Source organism: Grus americana, chromosome 2, assembly GCF_028858705.1.
Source record: "Grus americana isolate bGruAme1 chromosome 2, bGruAme1.mat, whole genome shotgun sequence".
NCBI classification, from domain to species: Eukaryota; Metazoa; Chordata; class Aves; order Gruiformes; family Gruidae; genus Grus; species Grus americana.
The window spans coordinates 6,421,181-6,442,603 of record NC_072853.1 but is presented as its reverse complement, the minus strand read 5'-3'; the positions used below and the strand labels follow the sequence as shown (position 1 = coordinate 6,442,603).

Here is a 21,423-nt window from a genome sequence, read left to right as displayed (position 1 = left end):
TGTTGATTACGATAGTTTGATGAAGCCCAACCACTTAGATGTTACTTATATTATAATGATGATGAAAATTTTTTTGCAATATAGTCTACACCATTAGAGTGGATTGACAATATTGAGAGTCATTATCAAGACAACATCCCATTAAAAAGAATAAAAGAAGAAAAAGAGGAGGAGGATATTCTGAGAACTTTAAAATGAATGCTCAGCTAGACCATTACTGCCAGTATTTCCCACAATGTTCTGCCAGCATAAGGAAGATAAAATCTGTGTCTCATCATTTCTCAGGAATGACATCTCCCAGATTTTTCTGAGGCTTCATAGAAGCTCTCTGTCATACCCCACAAGGAGCAAGTTGTATGGACCTGATCCAACTCCATGTACAATCCAACTCCAATTCTGAAATCAGACTCTGAGCCATGGAAGAGTATGATATGTATAGGAACATGGAAACCTTTAGGTATGTTTATACATCAGTCAGAGCACTGGTTGCAGTATAGAATGTGAAAGTGAACGTACTGAAAGGCCCACCGATTTCTGCAGCAATACAAAAGAAATCTTTTCATATTTGCCTTCTCTCACAGTCATGCGAACAGAAGGCTGGGAATGCTGTCTAATGTACAAGGCAAGGCAAGAAACCACCAATCTGAATGTTAGAACAGCCACACTGGTATGTTGTCCCATTATATTTAAAATTCTGTAAACAATTCAGCAAGGAAGAAGTAAGCTGTGATATGTAAGTGTAGCAGGCAGTAAAATGTTGAGGCCAAAAAGTGATAAAGACTTCCCAAATGAGATGCAGGAACTAGAAGTTCTGGATTCCTGACAGAATTTATTTTTAACTGGGTAAATCTGGCTTTTAGCTTTAAACCGTCAATTTATAAAAGGGGAAAAAAAAAGAGAAAATAGTACCTACTGATTTAATTAAAGTACTAAGGTAATACTTAATGTTTAAAAAACTTGTCAATATTGAAAGATACCATATAACTGTTTCTATATAACTTCTGCCCCTTTGAGGGGTAGATGATTTTTAAGTGCAATATACCTTCTTATTTTCAGGTGATCTTAATCTCACCCTTTTGTATATTCCTTCCTTCTCTTTTCTATTTTAAAAACGTCTATGTTATCAAACCACCCTTATTCTTTAGCAGCCTTTACCAGTTTGCTAGCAACTCTTTTCTTGAACTAATTCTGTGTACGTTTTCCATTTTGCTTCTTTTGAAAAAAAAACACCCTAGTTTTACTTTTTTTCATCTACAGATATTTCCCTGCGGTTGTGAGGGTTTTTGTTGACATTTTTTAACTCTCATTTCAGAAATATCCACCTTCTTGATCTTAGTTTGCTAATGAGAGTCCCGACACTTGAAACCATCTTTGTAATTTTTTTATAGTTTTTGTCACAATACGTAGAGGGCTGATCACTTATGTTTTTAAACAAATTATGTTTGCATTAAAAAATTGCCTGCCTTTTGAACAAAAATAAATGTAAAGAATTATTCACTTTCTCTTTTTTGAAAAAACTGCTGTGACATTGAAAATTTATCAAAATTTTATGAAAATGTATAGAAAGTTATTGAAATTTCTCATTTTAAATCTGATAACTTTTTGATAAAAATTTTAATGAAAAATTAAAAAAAAAAACCAAACAACTAAGCAAATGAAAAATGGGTTATTTTCCAAACCCTTAAAACCAGCTTGGATATCTTTGTGTGAATAAAGTTTTAAATGTTTCAACCAGCTGTAACCATATAATAATTAGGATTGTACATAACAATGCAAATGGGCATTAGTAAAGCATTAATAGAGCATTGCAGAGGAGCCTAAGAAGACATATTTTTATAAGCTTTCCACAATCCTTACCACTCTGTGTCTCCAGCCTATTTTCATCTGACTGGTTTTTTAGGGGTATTACTGGCTAGATTTTGAATTTTATATCAGAGTAATAAATTTTAAAAAAATAAAATTTTTTTGGGGTAAATGTACTTAGATAAAAATGTAAAAGTAAAAATTGTACCTCCAAGGTTATAACAAGCACAATAATGATCCTCTATAAATGTAAACAGAAGAAATGTTAACAGATGCCACTGATATTTTACAAGTAATCCAATGGACTCATCCTGGTTTGGCAGCTTCTAACCTGAACAAAATTCTTCCCAACTTAAATTTATTTTTTCTTTTAAAGACAAATATCAAGATTTCTTCATTCTAGATTAAATATTTCACTCCTTTCCATTATTTGAATGTACGTATGTTACATATTATTATCAGCAATGGAACCATCCAAGTATTTTTCTTTCAACAAATGGAAACATTGAAACTTTCATAAATGTTTTTCAGACATCTCAGTTCATCACAAAGGAGGTTTTAACCTGAGTTCATATACGCTTGTTTCCTCTTGTGTTAACTACCCCAAAAGTGCTACAAATGTATAGCTTTGTTAATACGTAAATAAGCATTAAATCAAGGACAGCCAAGTTCCTGGGTTAATATTCGGGAGAAATGGGGATCGTATTGGTCCAATCACATTTAGAGAATTAGCCTTCTTATTCTGATTTTGTACTTCAGAAGTGGTTCATGTCTTTATGTGGACAAACAACGTAGAAACTGAAGAGGAATATTTGTTTCTTCCAAAAGCACCAATATTTGGAAGCTTGAATGCCTTAAAGCCATAGCACTTTATTCTCTGAAACAGAAATGGAAATGGAGTTTGAAAGTCCCACCTGATCTCATTTCTAACACTGCACTCTTTCGGCTAAGGGATTCTCCTCCACTCAACGAAAAGGTTTGCCTCTGTTACCCCGTACTTCAGGCACTATTTGAAGTAGTTGAGTCCTGCCACGAGGAAAAACTTCTCCAGGAAAAGTTCAGAGTCCAGCACGGCAATGTGGGCAGCCCGGCCTATCAACGTGTTGGCGGTGTTTGGCAGAGCATGGAACACGTTGTGTCTGATCAAAGTGCAGTCCTTTGCCCCAATCAAAGGCTGAAGCAGGTTGTTAATCATTTCTGCATAAACAGGACCTGAAAAAGAGTTTAGATGTCACACGTACACGCCAAAGATGCCAGATCCCCTCTTTCCTTCCAGTATCGTTTAACTACTGTCACAATGAGAAGAAAAATGGAAGCAAGGCCAAAATGCAAGAGATAACTCCATTTCAAAGATTTGCCAAGTGCCAGGATGCTGTTAATCTAATGGAGGCACTGGCCATCCGAAGAGCTCTGCTGAAGCTTCTAGCATGAAGAGTGGGACACTCCTCAGCGTTTAGTCTCACTTCCGGTGTGGTGGAAGGAAACACCCTAGTTTCCTTCAGGGGAAGAAGGTTGGACTCATGCTGCCTCTGAATCCAAATGCCAAAGGGTCTGGCAAGATGTAGAGGTCCATTTGGGTTTCTCTGGGGAATCTAATGAAGGAAGGACATCATGCAGATAGTTGAGGATTTATAGGGCAACAACAATGTCTCAGGAAACTTGTACTCATATATGATCTACACTGAATATAGATCCGGCTCCTGCTAGGTCAAACATCTCCCTGAGGAACAACCACTGGAAGAAAGACCTAGAAAATTACCTTTTAATTCATATCTGAGGTAGGATAGAAAGAGCTGTAATTTAGTTAAGATTTGTGAAGGCAACCATGTTGATTGCACATGGGTGTCTTTTTCTACTTCCAAGGAGTACCTCCATTTCTAGGTAATTGCATATGTGAAACGGGTATGAAATGACATTGAACATTATTTCTGGAAGTGATATCAAACTGAAGCCATGAAACATTTTATAAATGAGAGATACTGCTAATAACAAAGGCAATACCTGGGACAATACACAGCCCGAGCTCATAGGAGGGCTAGGCCTCTGATGATATAAGTCCTGATGTGCTTTACAGATTTTATTACAAACCAATAGGATTTTAGATCTGTCACTTAAATTACCTGGCAATCATCCAAACGCTATTGAAAACAAAGGGAAAACTCACAGCTTTGGGTGTGCTGAGAGAGATTTCATTATGTGAAACAAAGGTGAGACAATACTAGTATTTCAGTAGACTACAGAAAAATATTGTCAAGAACTAGTTCTATTATCATCACTTTTTAAAAAAAAAAAAAAAAAATTAGAGAGAAGGGGAAGAAGCAGTAAGAAACCTTTGATTATGACCTGACTGTAATTTGTTTTCATCAGACAAAGAGCTTCTTAAAAAGCTTCTTTTATTGATTTCAGTCATTTCCAGTGGGAAGAGAACACTTTCTTCCTTATCAAATAAACATTTGAGATTTCATCATGCTGATGAAAAACCTTTCTAATGCAATGACCTCAGTTACACAAAAACACAATTCCTCAACAGCTTTGCAAATATAGAAAGGATCTTAAACATACCTGTGTGTCTGTCTTTAAGTGCATTTTTGCACATTTCTATTCTTGCTGAATGAAAGGGTACATATCTGTCTTGGGGTGAGGCCACTAACACAACATTTTTAAAGTACTGAAGACCTGTGGCAAATGCATTAAATAGATTTATCACAATGATGCACAGTGATGAAAATACATATAGTGTCAGCATGATTCCTTCATGTTCAAACATATTTGAAAATCTCAGTGCAAAATAGATGATAATAATTAAAACATGCAATACGAGCTTAGAAAGATTCCTACTAGCTTAAACCCATTTCTGCTGCTTCTGTGAACTATTTGTTGCTTATCAACACTCATCCAGGTTAATTATGTGTAACAAAACAAGTAAGAACCGTCTCTGTTGGAAAAAAGTGTTTGATTAAAACCTTAATCTTGCAAATTTTTATGCCTCTCAACATTGGAAACACATGTACTGCCCCACTATGGTCAATGAGTGGTTTTGGATAAATAAGTGTTCACAGGAATGGGAATTACATTCAAAAATAGCACAACAAATTAGTATAATTTTCAAACAAAAAAAGGAGAGGGAAGAAAAGAGGAACCAACTTCACTGCTACGATGTCATACTATTACATCACTGTTGAGGGACCCTTGGGATCCAGTCCCTGCATTCCTTGATAAATACACACTGCTGGTACTGGAAATTAGGAATCCTCCCTCTTCTCAGAGGCAATGGGGCCACTGATGGACTCCGAAAACAGGCTCTCGCTGTTTGCCCTGTCTGTGGTTCTCCTGAGTCCTTGATCACCCACATTCAGAAGAAAAGTAGGAAAAGGGACACAGATGATCTAGTCTGTTAGTCCAGAGAGTATCCTGAACACAGAAGAGCTGTGGGTTTTACCTTCATCTTTCACTCCCCCTTATGAGAAAGGGGCCCAGAACCAAGTCCTTTAATTTCTAGATTTTCATAGAAAAGTTGACCATCACCACCACAAAGAAGAGTCCTGCTGGCTGCCTTTACTAAGCCTGGCTGAAGCTGTCTATCATTTTCTTTTTGTGCAAACTCAACTGTTTGTGACTTCAGTCTGAGGTAAAAGGTAGGAGAAGCAACAGTGAATGTAAGCATATATAAAATCTTATGTGAAGAGGTTCGATAGGGAATAATGTTTATTTTTTCTTTAAAGACAAGCACAAGGAACATCTGAAGAGATTGAAAAATAGCAGGGACTTCTGCTTTATGAAGAAAGTCAGAAATTGCTGGAGGCATTAAAGACTTATCTGGGAAAGTAGGCATAACACTGCTTCTGATATTTCTCTATCTGTAGGTTCTCTCAACTCCTTTTGGGAGCAGGGTGCTAGAGTAGGGGCACCTTTATTTTGACTCAGTATGCCAGCTCATATATTCACATCTGGACCTACCTACTTCAGATTTTTTGCCTAAGCATCTACCTGGATGATTGTGACTTTACAGACAACCCTCTTCACGTTTAAATTTCTACTTTCTTCTTTTGCAGTGACAACACCTTCATTTTTAGCCTGTTATATCTCCAGTCTACCAAGCTAACAAACAACGAATTGCTTTGACTCACAACACATACTTGGGAATTCTTTGCTTGGGAAGTTACGATGTGAGCTTCCTGCATAGACCCAATTTTATTTGAACATGACAGTAGTAAAGCAGACATCAACCATACTGCACAGAAATGAGAGCCAGGGAATCAAAGGGAAAATTCAAATAAGGAAATTCAGAGAATGCCAAGATACCTCAGCTTCCCATCATTGATTATGTCATGATGTGTATTCATAAAATTATAAAACATGTCTAAGACTGTCAGTCGAAGAATTAAGAAGCTTTGTTTATCTTAATTTAGTTTTTGTTTCCTATTAGCAATGTACCATAAGTATGAAAAAAAAATTAAATATCAAGTAGAGAACTTCTGACTACATACTTATTACCAGGTTGGTAACACAGTATTAAAAATAACTCTTAAAAGAAAATATTTGCTTGAACAGAAGGATCATGCTTGCTTTCTGTTCTTAAGAAAATCCTGATTTATTTCATTTATTCATGACAGACCAAGGAAGGGGTAAAAAGATCTCTATGCAGACATCATTTTTCCAGTGTGAGGCCATGCATCTATCTCTATAGTACAATGGTGTCACAATAGACATGAATAAAATTTGCTCTTCATCTCACAGAGTCATATTTCCTAGAGACAAGAGATGTTAAGCTTTAAAAAAAAAATAAAAAAGGAAAAATGGTTTTCATCTAGTAGCATAAATTAAGCGATGGTGGCCTGTCAAGAATGATATTTCTTGCTTACAGAATATAAACTTAGGTGCATGCTTACAACAGCATGGAGGTCTTATTTGGTGCTAACAGTTTGGCAAATATATTCACTGATAGCTGGCACAGAAAAAATGCACAGATAAAATAGATATTAGATTTTAGACAGAGCAGCCCTTCTTGAGAGCATCAGTGTTTAAAGGAAGTTCATCAACAAAATGCAGATTTGCTTTACTCCCTGGAGGATATGGCAATCCAGCACAATCCTTTGGAATAGCCCTTGATATTTACACAGCCACATCAAGCCTTACTCACCCGTTTTTTGGCTGAGCTGGTAGAGGAAACACTTGCGCAGATCTGCATTGTCCCTGAAGGTCAGTTGCAAAAGTGACCCTGACTTTTTCAACTTCTGCATGAGCCATAGACCTGGAATGAAATTTGGTGCATATTTTTATCCTGTTTGCTAATTATCAACCAAGGGGATTAAAGACATGTGCCTACAGTAAGGGTAGCACTGTAATTAAATATAAGTCTTTGTTTCCTTTTGTATTGCTCATCAACAGGGAGAAAAGTCTAAGGGTCTCACTTGATTATCCATGTCATGGTAGCATAAACACTTAGGAAGACTGAACTGTGGGACATTCCATTCTCATAGCACTATAAGTGTCTTCTTCAGCCTTGGAGATGCCTCTCTTTATTGACAATATACAAAGAAGTGGAAGCAAGGTCATCTGTCCTGGCTGCACACCCTTGGGTTTTCCAGGGAGCACTGTGCTGGACCTCATAGTAGATACTGAAAGCCCCTCTCATTGCAATTTTTTCTGTGTGGGTTTGAAGTCCTCAGCAAATATTTTCCACAACTTCAGTGTACAAGTCATGTTGGTACGATTTATTGCTACCTCTATGTGTTGCTCTCCCGCGCACTCTGCCATGGACTGCAGCCAGTCATAGCTTTCCCATTAACTCTTACCTGTACTAACCAAAGTACTGTTGTTGTAAAGGGTTCCCAGATGAGGTCCAGAGAGGGACAGGAAGGTGTGTAACTTGTTGAGGTAATAGCGAAACCTGGGGCGAGTTAGTACAGATCGAATAATGACGTTACCAAGGGAATGTCCAATAAAACTGTCAGGAAAGAAAAAATTACATTAACACAAAAACCATTTGTATTTTATTTAAGTAAAACATAAGGGTGGCATAAATTGCTCTTGAGGGTACTCTAGCAGGGCTTACAATATCATCCTTTAGTTACCATTTCACCTTTTTTTTTTCAGCCTAGTAGATACTCTTCCATCTATAACAATGTGAAAATTCATCTCATTGATTCAATGGCTTGTGACACTTGCCACTTTTGGAAAAGTTAATTTCACTGAATGTTGCTCACGTAACTCAAACAGTTACAGACTATTAACTATCAGAAAACTTACCTTATTCGGGATATGGAGAGGTTGTACAATTGGATATGCTGAATAATTTCATCCAATAATCGGTCAGTCATTGTATCAAAATCAGCAAAAGTATCAGTCTGGTGAAAAATGGAATGAGATGATTAAAATATATTGCACTTATTGCAGACTAATGTTATTTTCAAAATAAAATGCAAGCAGAAAAGTAATAACGAGTCCAAATTTTCTTTATACATGCTCAAGGAAGAAAAGGGGGGAATTTTTCTCAGTCTCCAGGTCCTCTAAAAAGTGTAGCTCTCCTTTGTAAATGAAGTTTCAGTTTATTAGCAAATAGCTTCCAATACTGCAAACTTACTCAAGACAAGCATCAACAGTAACAACAATACCACGGGTCAGTACGGGTCCCATAGCTAGCATTACGGCCCACATGGAAAGTCACTGTCTTCAGTGAGCTTGTAGGTAAGGTAAGGCAAGGCTAAACTTCCTGTCATAGAGTCTCTTTGACTCCGTATTGTACCTTTTAGCTTCAAGAATACAACCTGAGACCTCGAGTTGGGACCAGAGCAACCCTACACTTCGTAGAGCATGGAAATAGGGCCCTCTAGAAGGCAATTCATATTTTAAGGGAATTAAATTACTGCCTGTGTTTTTTTCCTGTACTGACTGTGCCTCTAACTTCAGCACATGTCATGACAGGATAAACCTGGACCTACAATTTATTAATGGTAAGATTAACAACGTTAGGCTGAGTGATTCCAGAAGCATAAGTGTGATGTTAAAGCAGCCTGACTTGACACTGGTGAGAACCGCTAATGCTCAGCTGCCCTAGACACCGTATTCTGCACGTGGGAAAAAAGCTTTTGGCATTTAGGATTTAACAGATTACTACAATAAAATAGTTTACAGTGTTATACACTGACATGCGGGTTATGCTGATGCTATGGATGCAATCACAAAATTATTTGGCCATCTTAATGAAATGCTGTATGTTTGTTATTCAACAGTTATCAGTAAGAGAATGAGTGCTAGAGAGAGACAAACAGTTTGTCGCTTGCAACAGTACTGTCAGCTGTGATACAATAAAAAAAATAATATATTGTCCAGTCTATACGATTGCAAGCAGATCTTATTCAAAACTGTGTCATTTGGCAATCCAACAGGACTCTAAATCAAATTCCTAACTAATGAGATGCCACAAAAACAATCATCAAATATTGGAACAGCTATTCAGAGCAAACATATCAGTAATTAATGCTTTTGTGACACAACTCATCTTGCTAATTGCAGCTCTTGCAAAGGAAAACATGAGCATATTCACTTTACAATACAGCCTTAAAATAAATGTTCTCATAAACTACAAACAGTCCACTAACCTCCTGCCTGTTTGTTTTGTCTTTGTTGATAATTAATTATTTCCTCCTAGGCTCATTATCCCAAATCTTTCAGGTTGCTTAAAAGTGGAAGAATACCAGCCTGAATGTTAATCATAAACAAAATACATCAAGCATCATATTTCACCTGGTAATATCTCCATCCTTTATTATCATCTCAGCCTGATTGAGCTTGTCAAATTTATCACAAATGAATGCTTAAAAAACATTATTTGCATTTTCCCCTATAAGGCAAACTTCTGCTAAATGACTGATTTCTCAGGTCATTTTCAGTGTGGTTCTCAGAGCAGGGAAAATAGGGTAGGAGGATGCTTTACAGCATCCAAATAGTCATCAAACCACATGGGTCCTATTTCCAGCACCATGAGAAATTCCCCAACTTCCCAGATTATAAGAGCACTAAAACTTCCCATTATGGACTCTGGATAATGTTAAATAGAGAAGTTGTAAGATATTTCATCCTCTGAAAACATGAAAAGAGGCTTTGATGCAAGCCTGAAGTGGTCTTCTCATTATTTTCATCTTGCTCACAGATGCTGCTGACAGAGATGTGCACTGCAAGGTGGCAAGTTCATGGGCTAACGCCAACTGGCCACTTCAAAATATAAAAGCTGTTGAACAAAGAAGGTTGGAAAGTTTTGACTCAAGTTTCTCAGCTGTGTATAAATCAGAACAATGTTTCTGACTTGGCACTGGAAATCCTTATCTTGTGCATAAATTTAGGCCTCTGTGTCATAAATATGGGTTCACCGCAGAGCAAAGCACAGAATTCATTTCTGTTTCTCTGCCTAGACTAGCAATGAATTTTTCCAGAAGGTGTTTCTTTATCATTCAACGAAATAAATCGAGCAAACATTGCAACAGGAGAAACAATAGCTGATGCAGCAAAGGAAGGTGGCAACACCTGCTGGATATTGCACATCCTCCAGAAAATTTAGCATCACTAAACTTGTTGCTATCTGTCGGTGCTGTGCTGCCTGGCATCCAACAGGCAGAGGCACCAGGCTGCTAAGTTTGCAAACTGACAGGATAAATCAATTTTCTTCTTCTAAGGTCTAGTCCTGTAAGTGCTAATATCACTGCCTTTGACTTTAACGCTAGGAATACTTTCTGGTGGGTTTGAACACCCTATCAAATTAGACAAGAACAGGACCAGGCCTTTGCACTAAATACTACGTAAAATTCCCTGAATTCCCCAGTTCTTTTGCTTCGTTCAGCTGGTGAAAATGCTTTGCTGAAGGCCCTGTTTCAGCAATGTCAACAGCTTGTAGCAGATCTAAAGGAAGACAGAAATTAGCTCTGTACTACCTGATTTCTTTCAGACATTAGGAAGTCCAGTTTTCCACCAGGGAGTCCCAGTTCTATAAAAGTCTTTACCAGCCGCAGATCTGCACTGTTACCTAGAAATAAATGGTACTTTATAAGATGTAATTCAACAGAAAAATAACTAACATATAGTGTCGATCTAATACATTCGCCTTCCTATAAATCCTGACCCCAGGGAGCTCTTGCTAAGTGCTGCTAAAACACCTCACCACACCATAGGATCACACATTTAAACAGCGGGAGAGCAAGAATGCCCACAGCTCGCACAAGGGGGGGGTGGACCTCACCTCCTGCTGCTGGGGACTGCATAAACAGCAGGAAGAAAGGACACAGATCAGGCCCAGAATAAATCTGTCCCCTATCTCCTGAACAGCAGAGGTAAGACAAAAAAGACAAAAGGTTGAGGTCTGTCCTTCCACCTTTGCAGCTGGTGAGACCCCCAGGGGACACTGCAGCCCTGCCAGGGACCTGGGCACGTGTGCTGGGGTACAGGGCTGTGCCTTCAGATGCAGAGCAGCCTGCCTCTGTGTATTCGCATCAGAGCCAGTGCTGAAATACTGTCAGGCTCCTAATATTTTGCAAGGTGCCCCGTTTCATACCAGGAAATTCCAAGGTCTTCTGAAATGTTTTGTTGGAAAAGGAAGTACCTCTACCCCATGAGAAGGACATCACTTCTACTGAGATACTGAATGCAAATGGTCCTTGCTCAAGCCAGCAAGTCTTCGTTTTCTACCTTTCTGAGAATGCCTGAGATTTCAGAGTCTCTATCCCTCCTTCTCCGTAGTTTCAAGGTTAACACCTACATCTTTGCCATTGATATCAATGACTTGTCAAGAGAAGTTTTAAGTTTAACGTTTCTCTTTTTCTGCTTAGAAAAGCATGTATCTAAAAAATTCCAGGCCATGCTTCCTCTACAGCGAATAATGATTTTTATTCTCCCACTTTCTAAAGCTGGCCACTATCTACCCTATAACAGTGTGGAGGGGTTTTAAATAATGTTTTCATCCTGGTGACATGCTGCAAAACAACCAAGCATCTGCAGAGAGCCAAGAAGATTTACTGTAATGCTTGCCTCCTGTACACAGGACTGATGTACTTTGGTATAGAATTCTGTTTAAACAACAACAAATAAAGTTGCAGCACACATTTCTTAGAACAAATATTTAATATTCTCCTAGATCCTTTATTACAATGGACTGAATAACATAATAAGGACTAAACACTTAGCTAAGATAAATACTTTCCTTAGACTCTCCATTCTTTCATACTTGCTGAACATCTGCCCTTTTTCTTGTTTACACCAAAACGACTTGCAAACAGCAATTCCTCCTGGCCTTACCATCCAATCCATGGACACAGACAACCAGGTGAATTCCATCATCCAAATTTTCTTCCTCTTCCTCTGGTGGAAAATATGGGATATCAGAAGCTAGTACAGATAAGTCACTGTACAGAAATCCTTCAATCTTCATTTCTTTTTTAAATTTTTCTTTGGCCTGATAAAAACTGGAGAATACATTAATTAATCACAATAGAACTGGGTGTTCAACAATAAACCTTCAAACTATAAATGAGGAGGCTGGTTTTTGCAAGAAGTTATGTTTGCAGCTTTCAAGAAGAGACCTGGATACTGTTCCTTATCTATTCTGATTCAGAGAAATCAGGGTGCAGGGAAGAAAATCTGAGTGATTTTCCTACATACAGGGAATAGCTAAAGCCCATTAGCACCTCACACCTGCCAGAGGAAAGAAGGATTTACAAAAAAAATAACCTTCCGGTGGCCCATAACAATAAGACTAAGATAATGAATTAGCAATTTTGCATCTTAACGATGTCATCAGTCTTATAGATACTGAAATGAAAAATTTATCATTTTGCTAGCATCAGATGCATTTATAGGCAGATAGAAGGTATTCTCCCCATTCCTCAGACTGTGGAGTTAATGTATGCACCTCATATGGTAAATAAGTTTGGCTTGGTTTGGTTTTGAGTTCTTTTGAAAACATTTAGTAGCTAAGAGGAAGAGCAGCTCAGTGCTTAAAGAATTAAGCTAACCCCTTTCCTTCTCAGGGCCTAAAATTTGACACACTAATTCACCCTGAAGCATTCTGTTGGCTAAAGGTGCCAAACTCTTCAGTGGCTTTTTGACTTAGCAAAAGTTATCTAGAGCTTTTAGGAATTAATAATCACAATGTAAGTGTAGAATTAGGTATAAAACTGGGATGGACCAGGTTAGGAGATACAAACCTTTAAAGCTTGGGGATAGCTTAAATCCACTTGATATAATGGTAAGCAATAACTTATAATCAGCCCTACTGACTTTAAAGGGACTTAAGAATGAAAAATCTAGTGTTCAGGCCATGGGCCTGGAGGTCCTGGATTTATGTGCATGAATGCATGCTTAAGTATTTTTCTTCACAAAGAAGGAACGCATTTTGTGCTTAGATTAAGCAGGACTTACAGCAGGGTCTATAAAACGAATCTCAAGATGCTTTCAAAAAAATGAAAATAAAGCCTTGGGTTGCAAATGAATGCACATGCAGAGAGCCAACATTTTTGGCAGCTGAATGGGGTGATAAATTCCCATGCTGCTGTTTTCCCTCAGTACAACACAGACAACAAAGTGTAACAAAATTATACATGTGCCAGCATGTCAGTCTGTGAAATGGGCCACCGCGAAACCAAGGCCATGATGTGGCCATGGGCAATGAAGAACAAAAAAAAAGAAGGAAAAAAGTCTCTTCTCCAGCTACCCAAGATGCCAATTCTCCTATTTTTCCAATCTGAGAAGCTGAAGCCGAGATCCTACCAGCCAATCTGTGCTCCTGCTTCACAGTTTAGCTACTGAGTGCAATTATTTAAGCAGAAGAGAGAAACAAGCTATGGCACTGCCAGAATGAGCCAGCTATCTGGGATCAATACTCAAGTCTGGTTAACATCGGCTTCATGGAGGACTAGATCTTAAAGACTGTTTAGATACCTAAATCTTACTGATTTTCACAAGTATTTGTGGTGAGTTTGGCTGGGATAGAGTTAATTTTCTTCCATCTTTGATGATCTCGGTGTCTCTGTGTTTTCATCCTTCCTGTTTATTTAGATTATTTATTCTATATAAAACATTTGTCTCTTTGGACTATTTATTTTGGATGTCTCTGAACTCAAGCTTACCCTATGCTTACTGTATTAGGGCCCTGAACTTTGTCAGGGTCTCTTGGCATTATAGTAACATTAATGAAGAAAGTAATTAGACATTCTTACTTCAGCATCCTTTCATTGGTCTCTTCATCTACTTCATTTGAATTAGAAGAGACAACTCCGAAAGAGCCCAGAGGCTGACGCGTGATAGGGAATGCAGCCTGCTTTGCAGAGAAGCCGACCATAGCAGGGGTTTCTTTGAGAACAGAAGAAAAGGGAAGACACGTGGCTGTGCAAGAGACAGACAGGTTAACGACATCAACAGCCTTTCTGCTTTCCAGCGCTACTCCCTCTGCCGTCGCTGAGTGAAACCCGGTGCCATTAGTTACAAGTTTCTGCTCTTGGCTCTCGGGTTCCTGAGGATATTCAGCCTGGTAGGATCCTGCATCAGGGTCTGCTGACGCAGGTGAGTTGTTGAGCTCGATTTCTTGTAACCCCTGCATTTCTGCATATGCTGCTGGGCTCTCATCACCAAGAGAGCTGCCACACTCTCCTTGCATTGAGCCAAATTCAGCTGAGGTCTCTGAAGGAGCTGGAACAGGATAGCAAAAATCTGGTACCAGCTTTATGCTCTGTGAGAAACTCTCCTCACCTGAAGTTCTGCTATTGGAGTAAAAACCTTGTTGCATTTTTAAACAGTCCAGCTTAAGTTTATCCTTTGGATCCTTGATGCATGTATCAAACTTATCTATATTTTTGTCCAAGTAGTTACAAGCCCTTGGTGTTTTTAAGCTGCACTCAGCATTGCTCTCCAGTGAGTGGCTTTCAGAGACGTTATCTCTGAGCTGCTTTGGACAAACGGGTGGTCTTGCACTTTCCAAACTACTGTAAGTCTCTGGAAAACCTTCCTTCTCCTCCTCCCCTTGTAACTCAATGTTACTGCTACCATGTTTGACAGAGGGTTTGGGATGTCCTCTTGGTTCTAGTTGTCCATTTTCAGTGGTGATCTGACACCCAGAAAAGTCCAGAACTAATTGCCTACCTCCACCTTCTGTTTCTGTGCAACTTTTTAAGTTCCCTTCTGAATCTCCTGAGGTTGCTTCACTGTGTTTGGATATATCCACCTCCTCCGCAGGCTCTTCTGGGCTACTGATCTGAGGAGCTGAGACAGATTTGGTCAGCTTGGTAAGCTCCACTTCCCTCTCCTCTTCCTCGAAGGGCAAAGAGCTAATGGATGTGAGCGACGCTTGGATCCCACTGGGCAAGCTGGTATTGCTTTCTGTGTGGCCACCTTCCAGGGAATTTCGGTGGATGGCATGTCTTCGTACCAAATGGTGCAGGATCTCTCGATCGCTGGGCAGCTCCAATGCCCGGCTTCGAGCATCAGACCACGCCACCGAACTTGGTTCGCTTTCAATGCCTGAATCAGATATTATAGAGGAGGATCTTTTTATAACCCCTGACAGCAGGGTAAATTCTTCACACTCCTCACCTCGTTGCTCCTTTGTGAGCAATTTCACTTCAAAGCTGTGGGTGGGCAAAGCTTTCAAAACGGGGAGCAGAGCCTTGGTGTCTGGATTTCCTGTTTTTTCAAGACTGCTTAACTCATTCAGTGCAAGCTCAGACGAAGTGAAATTAGTCTCAGGATGACCAGATTCAGCTGGTTTATGTATTTCAGTCCTGTTTTCCAAGCCATCAGTTCCACATGCTCCACACTCATACTGAGCACTGACAATTAACACGGGCTCGCTTTCGTGGGAATCCTTATTGCTAGGTTTCGTGTCTTCATAGGTAACATCTGCCGCAAGGCTATTGTCTTTTAATAAAACTTCCTTGGATATTTTAAATTCTTCTGATGTACATTCTGTATTGCCTGGCTCTGAGTCAGAAGTAGTTTCCTTAGCTGAAAGAAAAATATTTTCAGGTTTCCTTTGGCCTTCTTTGTTCGCTGTACATACCTGAGATGTGGAGTACTGGTTTAAACCCTTAGCTGTATAAGCAGCACCTTCAGTACCACTGTATATGCAGGAGGGATTCCTGTTTATCCTATCTGTGTATATTATCAGAGTACCTTTCCCAAAGTCTCCTTTCATTATTGCAGTGGCATCATTTGATGTAAAATCTTCATTGCCATCTACTAAATCCCTTTGGGTATTTGCAGGAACTTCAAAATCTGGGAAGACTTCCAAATTCTCATCTGGAAAAAAGAAAAACATAAGTGGTACCTGCAAGAACACAACAAATTACTCCAAAGCGATGTGGCCTAAAAAAGTATCTATATTTATATAATATAAATATATATATATAATATAAATTATACATAATCAGAGGCATATGACAAATGCAAATGCCAGAGCGCATTTAACAAGAATTAATATCACTAAACAGTTATAGTTAGGCCAAAGAAGACAATATCAATAAAATATACTTTCCTCAGTATAATTATATCTAAACTGCTAGTTTCTACAGCACAGGTAAGCAAAACAGAGCTGACACTTTGTCCTGCTGTCATACGACATTGTTCATAGTATAGCTCTTGCTTGTGAGTCAATTTAATACTCAGTTTACTAGTTTACATATCTATAATGAGCATTGTCAAAATTTAGGCACTTGGATAACTGTGGAAGAGTGGAAACTTTGGACGACTGGCCATATTTACTAGACTATGGCGACCTATGATGTTAATACATATTGCTTTCTTGCTAATCTTAATAGTTGGGTAAAAAGAAAAGGGAAACAAGGGCTACGAGGTTTTAGTACAAATCTGTGGAACTAAATAATTTCTTAATTAAAAATTTGATTTGGGTACTCAAGGTGAAAATATTTTTTGGAAAGCAATGCTGCCTTTCAGGGACAATGTTGGGCTTTATGCTGAAATTTGTTTTATTTCTTCTGAGTTTTCTTACCACTAGATGTCACACTGAGGATGAAATTCATAGTGCTGTTTTTTTTCTTTAAATTTGTGCTGTAACAAAAATCCAAAATATTTTGTTTTCTTTCTAGATTTTGCCTCCAGCTCTTGTAACTAAACAGCTTACTTTGAAGATGAAAAACAAAGTTGCAGGAAATACTTTAGTTTTCTATTAGGGAAAACAGAAAAAATCAGCTATATCACATAATGGATCAGTCTCTGATCCAAGCCAGAGTCAGCCCAAAGGATGTGAGATTGCTTACCTTGGGCTGGGGAAGCAAATCTCCCTCAACTCAGCTGTCTCATGAAGCTGTACCTTGTGGTGTTCCACTCACCTTTGCAAGGCATATCCATGTACCTATCTTCAAAGATAACTGGGAGTGTGTTCCAGTCCCCATCTATGTCAAGGCATTCTGCTGGAAGCGGGGGCATGCTGGTGAAATACTCCGAATTACGAATTTCTGTAGAAATCTGTCCATGACTTTGGATCCTGGCAGCAAAGTACAAAAGAAGTGTTTGAGAGGTTACCGTGCTGTTTCTCCATCACTCCTGCAAGCCCAGCAGCAATGCTGGATGTATAGGCAGAAGGCAGAGGCAATGTGTTTAAAAGTAGAGTCAGTACTGCATGATGAGGGGTACCCAGCACTCCTAGGAGGTTTCCTGTGACTTGATTTCTATCTCCCAGTTAGAGACTCCTACAACTTGCACATTCCTTCCCTGTAAAACCTCTGTCCCTTTTTGGAAATTGTTCCAGCTGCCTCTGCCACAGTCTTCTGTTAGGCACCATAACCCATGCTGTCCTCCCATGGGTCACTGCAGCCGGCTGAGACTGGGTCCCTCAGCTGGCTTTCTGGTCAGGAAAAGAGGTCTGTCACTCTGGCTGTGGCAAGGGTTTCAAAACCCAGATGGAGGAAGCAATAATTAAAAATTTGGTTGAGCAGTACAGGGAAGAACGAGGTCAAAGGGATGCACGGCAGGCCCTCTACCTCACTTATACCAGTTCTCAGAGCACTGTGATATCTCACATACGCATGTATCTGGAAGAGCTGAGACACATCATATTCAGCTACTGCCTTTTGGGAGAACTAGGATAACTGTCTCTTTCCATCTTTTGGGACATGTAAAAAGCTACCTGGCTTTCATCAGGGTATGTGACATTAAACTGGCATACAGATGTGGGTTTGTCTATAATAAATACAATAATTTTTACTTCTGATGAGCTTTCCTATGTAAGCATCTTCCTCAAAAACCAAGGAAAACATGAAATACAAGTTTCTTTATTTTTATGGAGTCTTTGATAAATTAGTCTGTTTATCCTACAGAATAAAGAGGAAGGCAACAAGGTTTTCATAGACAGTCAACTGAAAGCTGATCCCATAGTCACAGATCCCATAGGACAGCCCAATGACAATGTTTCAGATTATCATTGGCAGAAGGCAGGTATTCACGATGTGACAGTTAACTGGAAAAACCCCACACTTTATACATTATGAAGCAAAACTCAAACAACATGTTTGTAATTCAATTGGCCTGTCCTCGAACCAGCATGGAAGAGTCCAATGTTCAGACACAAATATTTTCTCCCGGTCAGTACATCAGCTTCACCTTCAGAACATAATTGTTGCTGTCCGTCATCTGCCCTTACTTGTAGGCCAGTTATTTTTTCCTCAAAGATAAACAAGTTATTGGTTGCTAAAACATGACTCAGACAGGGGTCACAAACAGCTAACTGCTCATTGTTGCCTGCAGCAACACCTGGGTGTTTGAAGTTAAGTCTTAGCACCGTGATAAAATTCTCACTGACTTATTAATTAATAGCATCAGCATTTTACTAAAGACCACATGTAAAAATAATAAACTAACCTTGCTTTGAGACCAATCTCTGGAAAAAAAAAAGATGAATCATTGATATTGAAAGGTGTGAGAAGAAATATTTTTTCTGTTAAAAAAAGGGAGCATATGTCACCTGCTTGAGGCTCCCACTCTGTGTGATACCCAACCTATTGAAAATGGTGTGTCGTCTCCTGTCTAAGCAGTCAAATGCTGCCAGGCATGTGGGTGCATGGCCTCACACAGAACTCACAACAGTACAGGAGGCAAGAAAAAAAAGCTCTTGTTTGCTAAGAAGGAAGAAAGAACTGGGGGAAAAAATCTGTTACTGTTTGAGGTGGTTGTACAGAATCTGGCAGTCTGAGAGCTGATCTCACCTGGAGACTCGGTGAACCCAATTAATACTCCCTACTGCCACCCCCAACATTAATAATACTCTGGCAGCCAAGACTCTGTTTTTCCAACTACATCATCTATCATAATCGAAAAGAAAACATGATTCTGCCATGAGTCTGTATAGACCAAAATTAACTACGTGGGTCAACTTTTAAAGTTTGGAAACTACTTTACTTTTTTTTTTTCTCAGCCTCCTTGATAATCACTGAGGAAAAATTATGTATATCTGTAGGAAATGGGCTACTTCTGTGGCTGCCTGGAGAACTAAAAGCTCTTCATGCAATTACACTTCCCCCTGTGCAGGGTTATGTTTGCTTGAATGGGGCCATGACTGTCTGTGCCCTCACCTCAGGATCTTGACGTGGGGTTTTCCTTGTACACAGCTCACTTAAAACCTGACGTCGGAGGAGTAAGTGAGCACAGCTGGTCCCCTGCAGCCATGGTGCTGCTCTAATTTGGCAGAACGAGGTAGCCTTGGACAACCCATCCACTAATGAAGTCATGGCCCTTTCCATCAACACCGAATCAGCCCTAATGTCCCTAGTGACAGCTCTGAGAAAGAATTTTCTTCTTTGCACTAGGTCAGAAGCAGATGTCTCAAGCCTCACCATCGTGACAGGGCCTGATGTCATAGCCTTTAAGCCCCTTCGGAAAGATGGGTTTCCACACTGGTAATGCTGTGGTCCCCTCATGGTGACAGGCTGTTTCAGTGGACAAATAATCCAGACATCCATCATTATTCAGAAATTAAAATCTGAGCACCTTTCTTTGAACTCTGCCTTCAGGGGTCAGGTCCCGAGTATTACCCATGTGCTCCACTTGGGATCATTGGCTAAAAGTGAAGACAGGATTTGCCCTGGTGTAGCTTTAAAACTGGCTCCTCATATAACCCAGCTTGATTCCAAGAAAGAAGTGTCAAGCAGAAGCCTTGTCAATGTTTTATACCATGTTTTTATTAATGCAGCCTAGTGCAACATTTGTTTTTCCAAACTTTTTTGCGCTGTTAATTCTTGATCAGTTAGTTACCAGTCCTGAGCTCACATCACTCCCACAGTTCCTCCAGCTTACGTGGTGGTATTCCCCATTCCCATCCTCCACTGCTTTATCTGATGAACATCCACAGCTTTGCATTGGCTGTTTAATGCTCCCGTTTGCATTTAAAGATCCTTTCTGCTATAGAAAGTAGGACTGGACTGAACACCAAAAGAAATCCATGACTGCCTACTCCCAAAAATGTATATTAGGGACAATAAAAAGCAAATCTTTAAATGTTAAGCTTTTGTTGCTTGTCAGCAGTCACTTCCCATTAAAAGTACCAGTACTGGATCCAGTGTAGTTGTTTAGGAAGCTAATTGAAGAAAGATACAAAAAAATATTTCTGCCTGCCCTAAGGCTGGTGGTGTTGGTGGAGATGCGCTCTGAAGAGCAATGCACCCAACTGCAACTGAGAAAAGAGGTGAGGAAAGAGGATCTCCTGCATTGTATCCCTAGAATATAGGAATCTTGAAATTAATAATTTCTGGGGCCTGATCGGAGTCACTTACTTCTGACACTGATTTCAATTGTTTTACAATATGGAGCTAGAACAGACCTGGTGACTTCTCTCAAACCAAACTCCTCCATATCTGGCAGAAAAATACCTCAGTCTTGATTACAAAATGTTTTAAACTACATTTTCAGTCGTTCCAGTGACAGGGGAGGGTTAACGGGTTACTTACAGTCCTTCCTGGAACGTGAGCACGGCAAGTTTCTGGTGCTCGGTGTAGAAGAAGGCTTCTGAGAATCTCCTCACCTGAGGCAGAAACACACAAGTTAAACCTAAGATGTACTGAAAGGTGCCAAGTACAATCAGGCTAATAACAGAGCAGGGACGGTCAGCACCAGATTCCTTAGCATGCTCCGACTGTGTTGCACCACTCTGGTGACAGAAAAATCCAAAGAGCTCAATTGTGCTTCACTTTCCCAGTCCTGCACAAAGCAGCTGGTGGTGTTGCGTATTCTGCCAGGAGATCAGAAGCGTCCCTTGACAGTAAATCAAGACTCGCTTACTTGCATCTTCCGACTACTTTTCTAAAAGCTGTGAAATTTACCATTTTCCCTTGTATTCTTAAAGTGGGGAAGATTTCTTCCTTTCCCACCATGCCAACCATATAGCAGCAGTGGAGCGAGTTACTAAATTAGAACAATTCATGACTGATCATCTCTTCTATGGGAACATGCACAGTGACTCCCAAGAGAGCAAAGGAGGTCTTATATATCAGTCCAGAGAAGAATAAGACCTATCATGGTAGAAACACATCTGCCTATGTCATGATACTTACAAATGAGAGCTCTTCAAATATCTTCATGGATCTGTTCAGTGTTGAATAATCAATTACAAAAGAGTCACGGATCTGAAGTGGC

The 21,423-nt window shown here is 39.5% G+C and overlaps 1 protein-coding gene across 1 annotated transcript in view; it reads right to left on the bottom strand.

Annotated features, from left to right (window-relative positions):
• Window positions 1–1,780: 1,780 nt before the first annotated feature.
• Window positions 1,781–21,423, bottom strand: part of FAM135B (family with sequence similarity 135 member B) — a 211,968-nt gene continuing 192,325 nt past the window's right edge. Inside the window, exons 11-20 of the mRNA XM_054818307.1 lie at window positions 20,739–20,812; window positions 17,130–17,284; window positions 14,007–16,080; window positions 12,088–12,254; window positions 10,731–10,822; window positions 8,053–8,150; window positions 7,599–7,750; window positions 6,944–7,054; window positions 4,366–4,479; window positions 1,781–3,015 (exon numbers count right to left, since the gene is read on the bottom strand). Of these exons, the coding sequence (XP_054674282.1) occupies window positions 2,810–3,015; window positions 4,366–4,479; window positions 6,944–7,054; window positions 7,599–7,750; window positions 8,053–8,150; window positions 10,731–10,822; window positions 12,088–12,254; window positions 14,007–16,080; window positions 17,130–17,284; window positions 20,739–20,812 (3,243 nt within the window). The 3' untranslated portion in view covers window positions 1,781–2,809. The remainder of the gene's footprint in view (window positions 3,016–4,365; window positions 4,480–6,943; window positions 7,055–7,598; window positions 7,751–8,052; window positions 8,151–10,730; window positions 10,823–12,087; window positions 12,255–14,006; window positions 16,081–17,129; window positions 17,285–20,738; window positions 20,813–21,423) is intronic.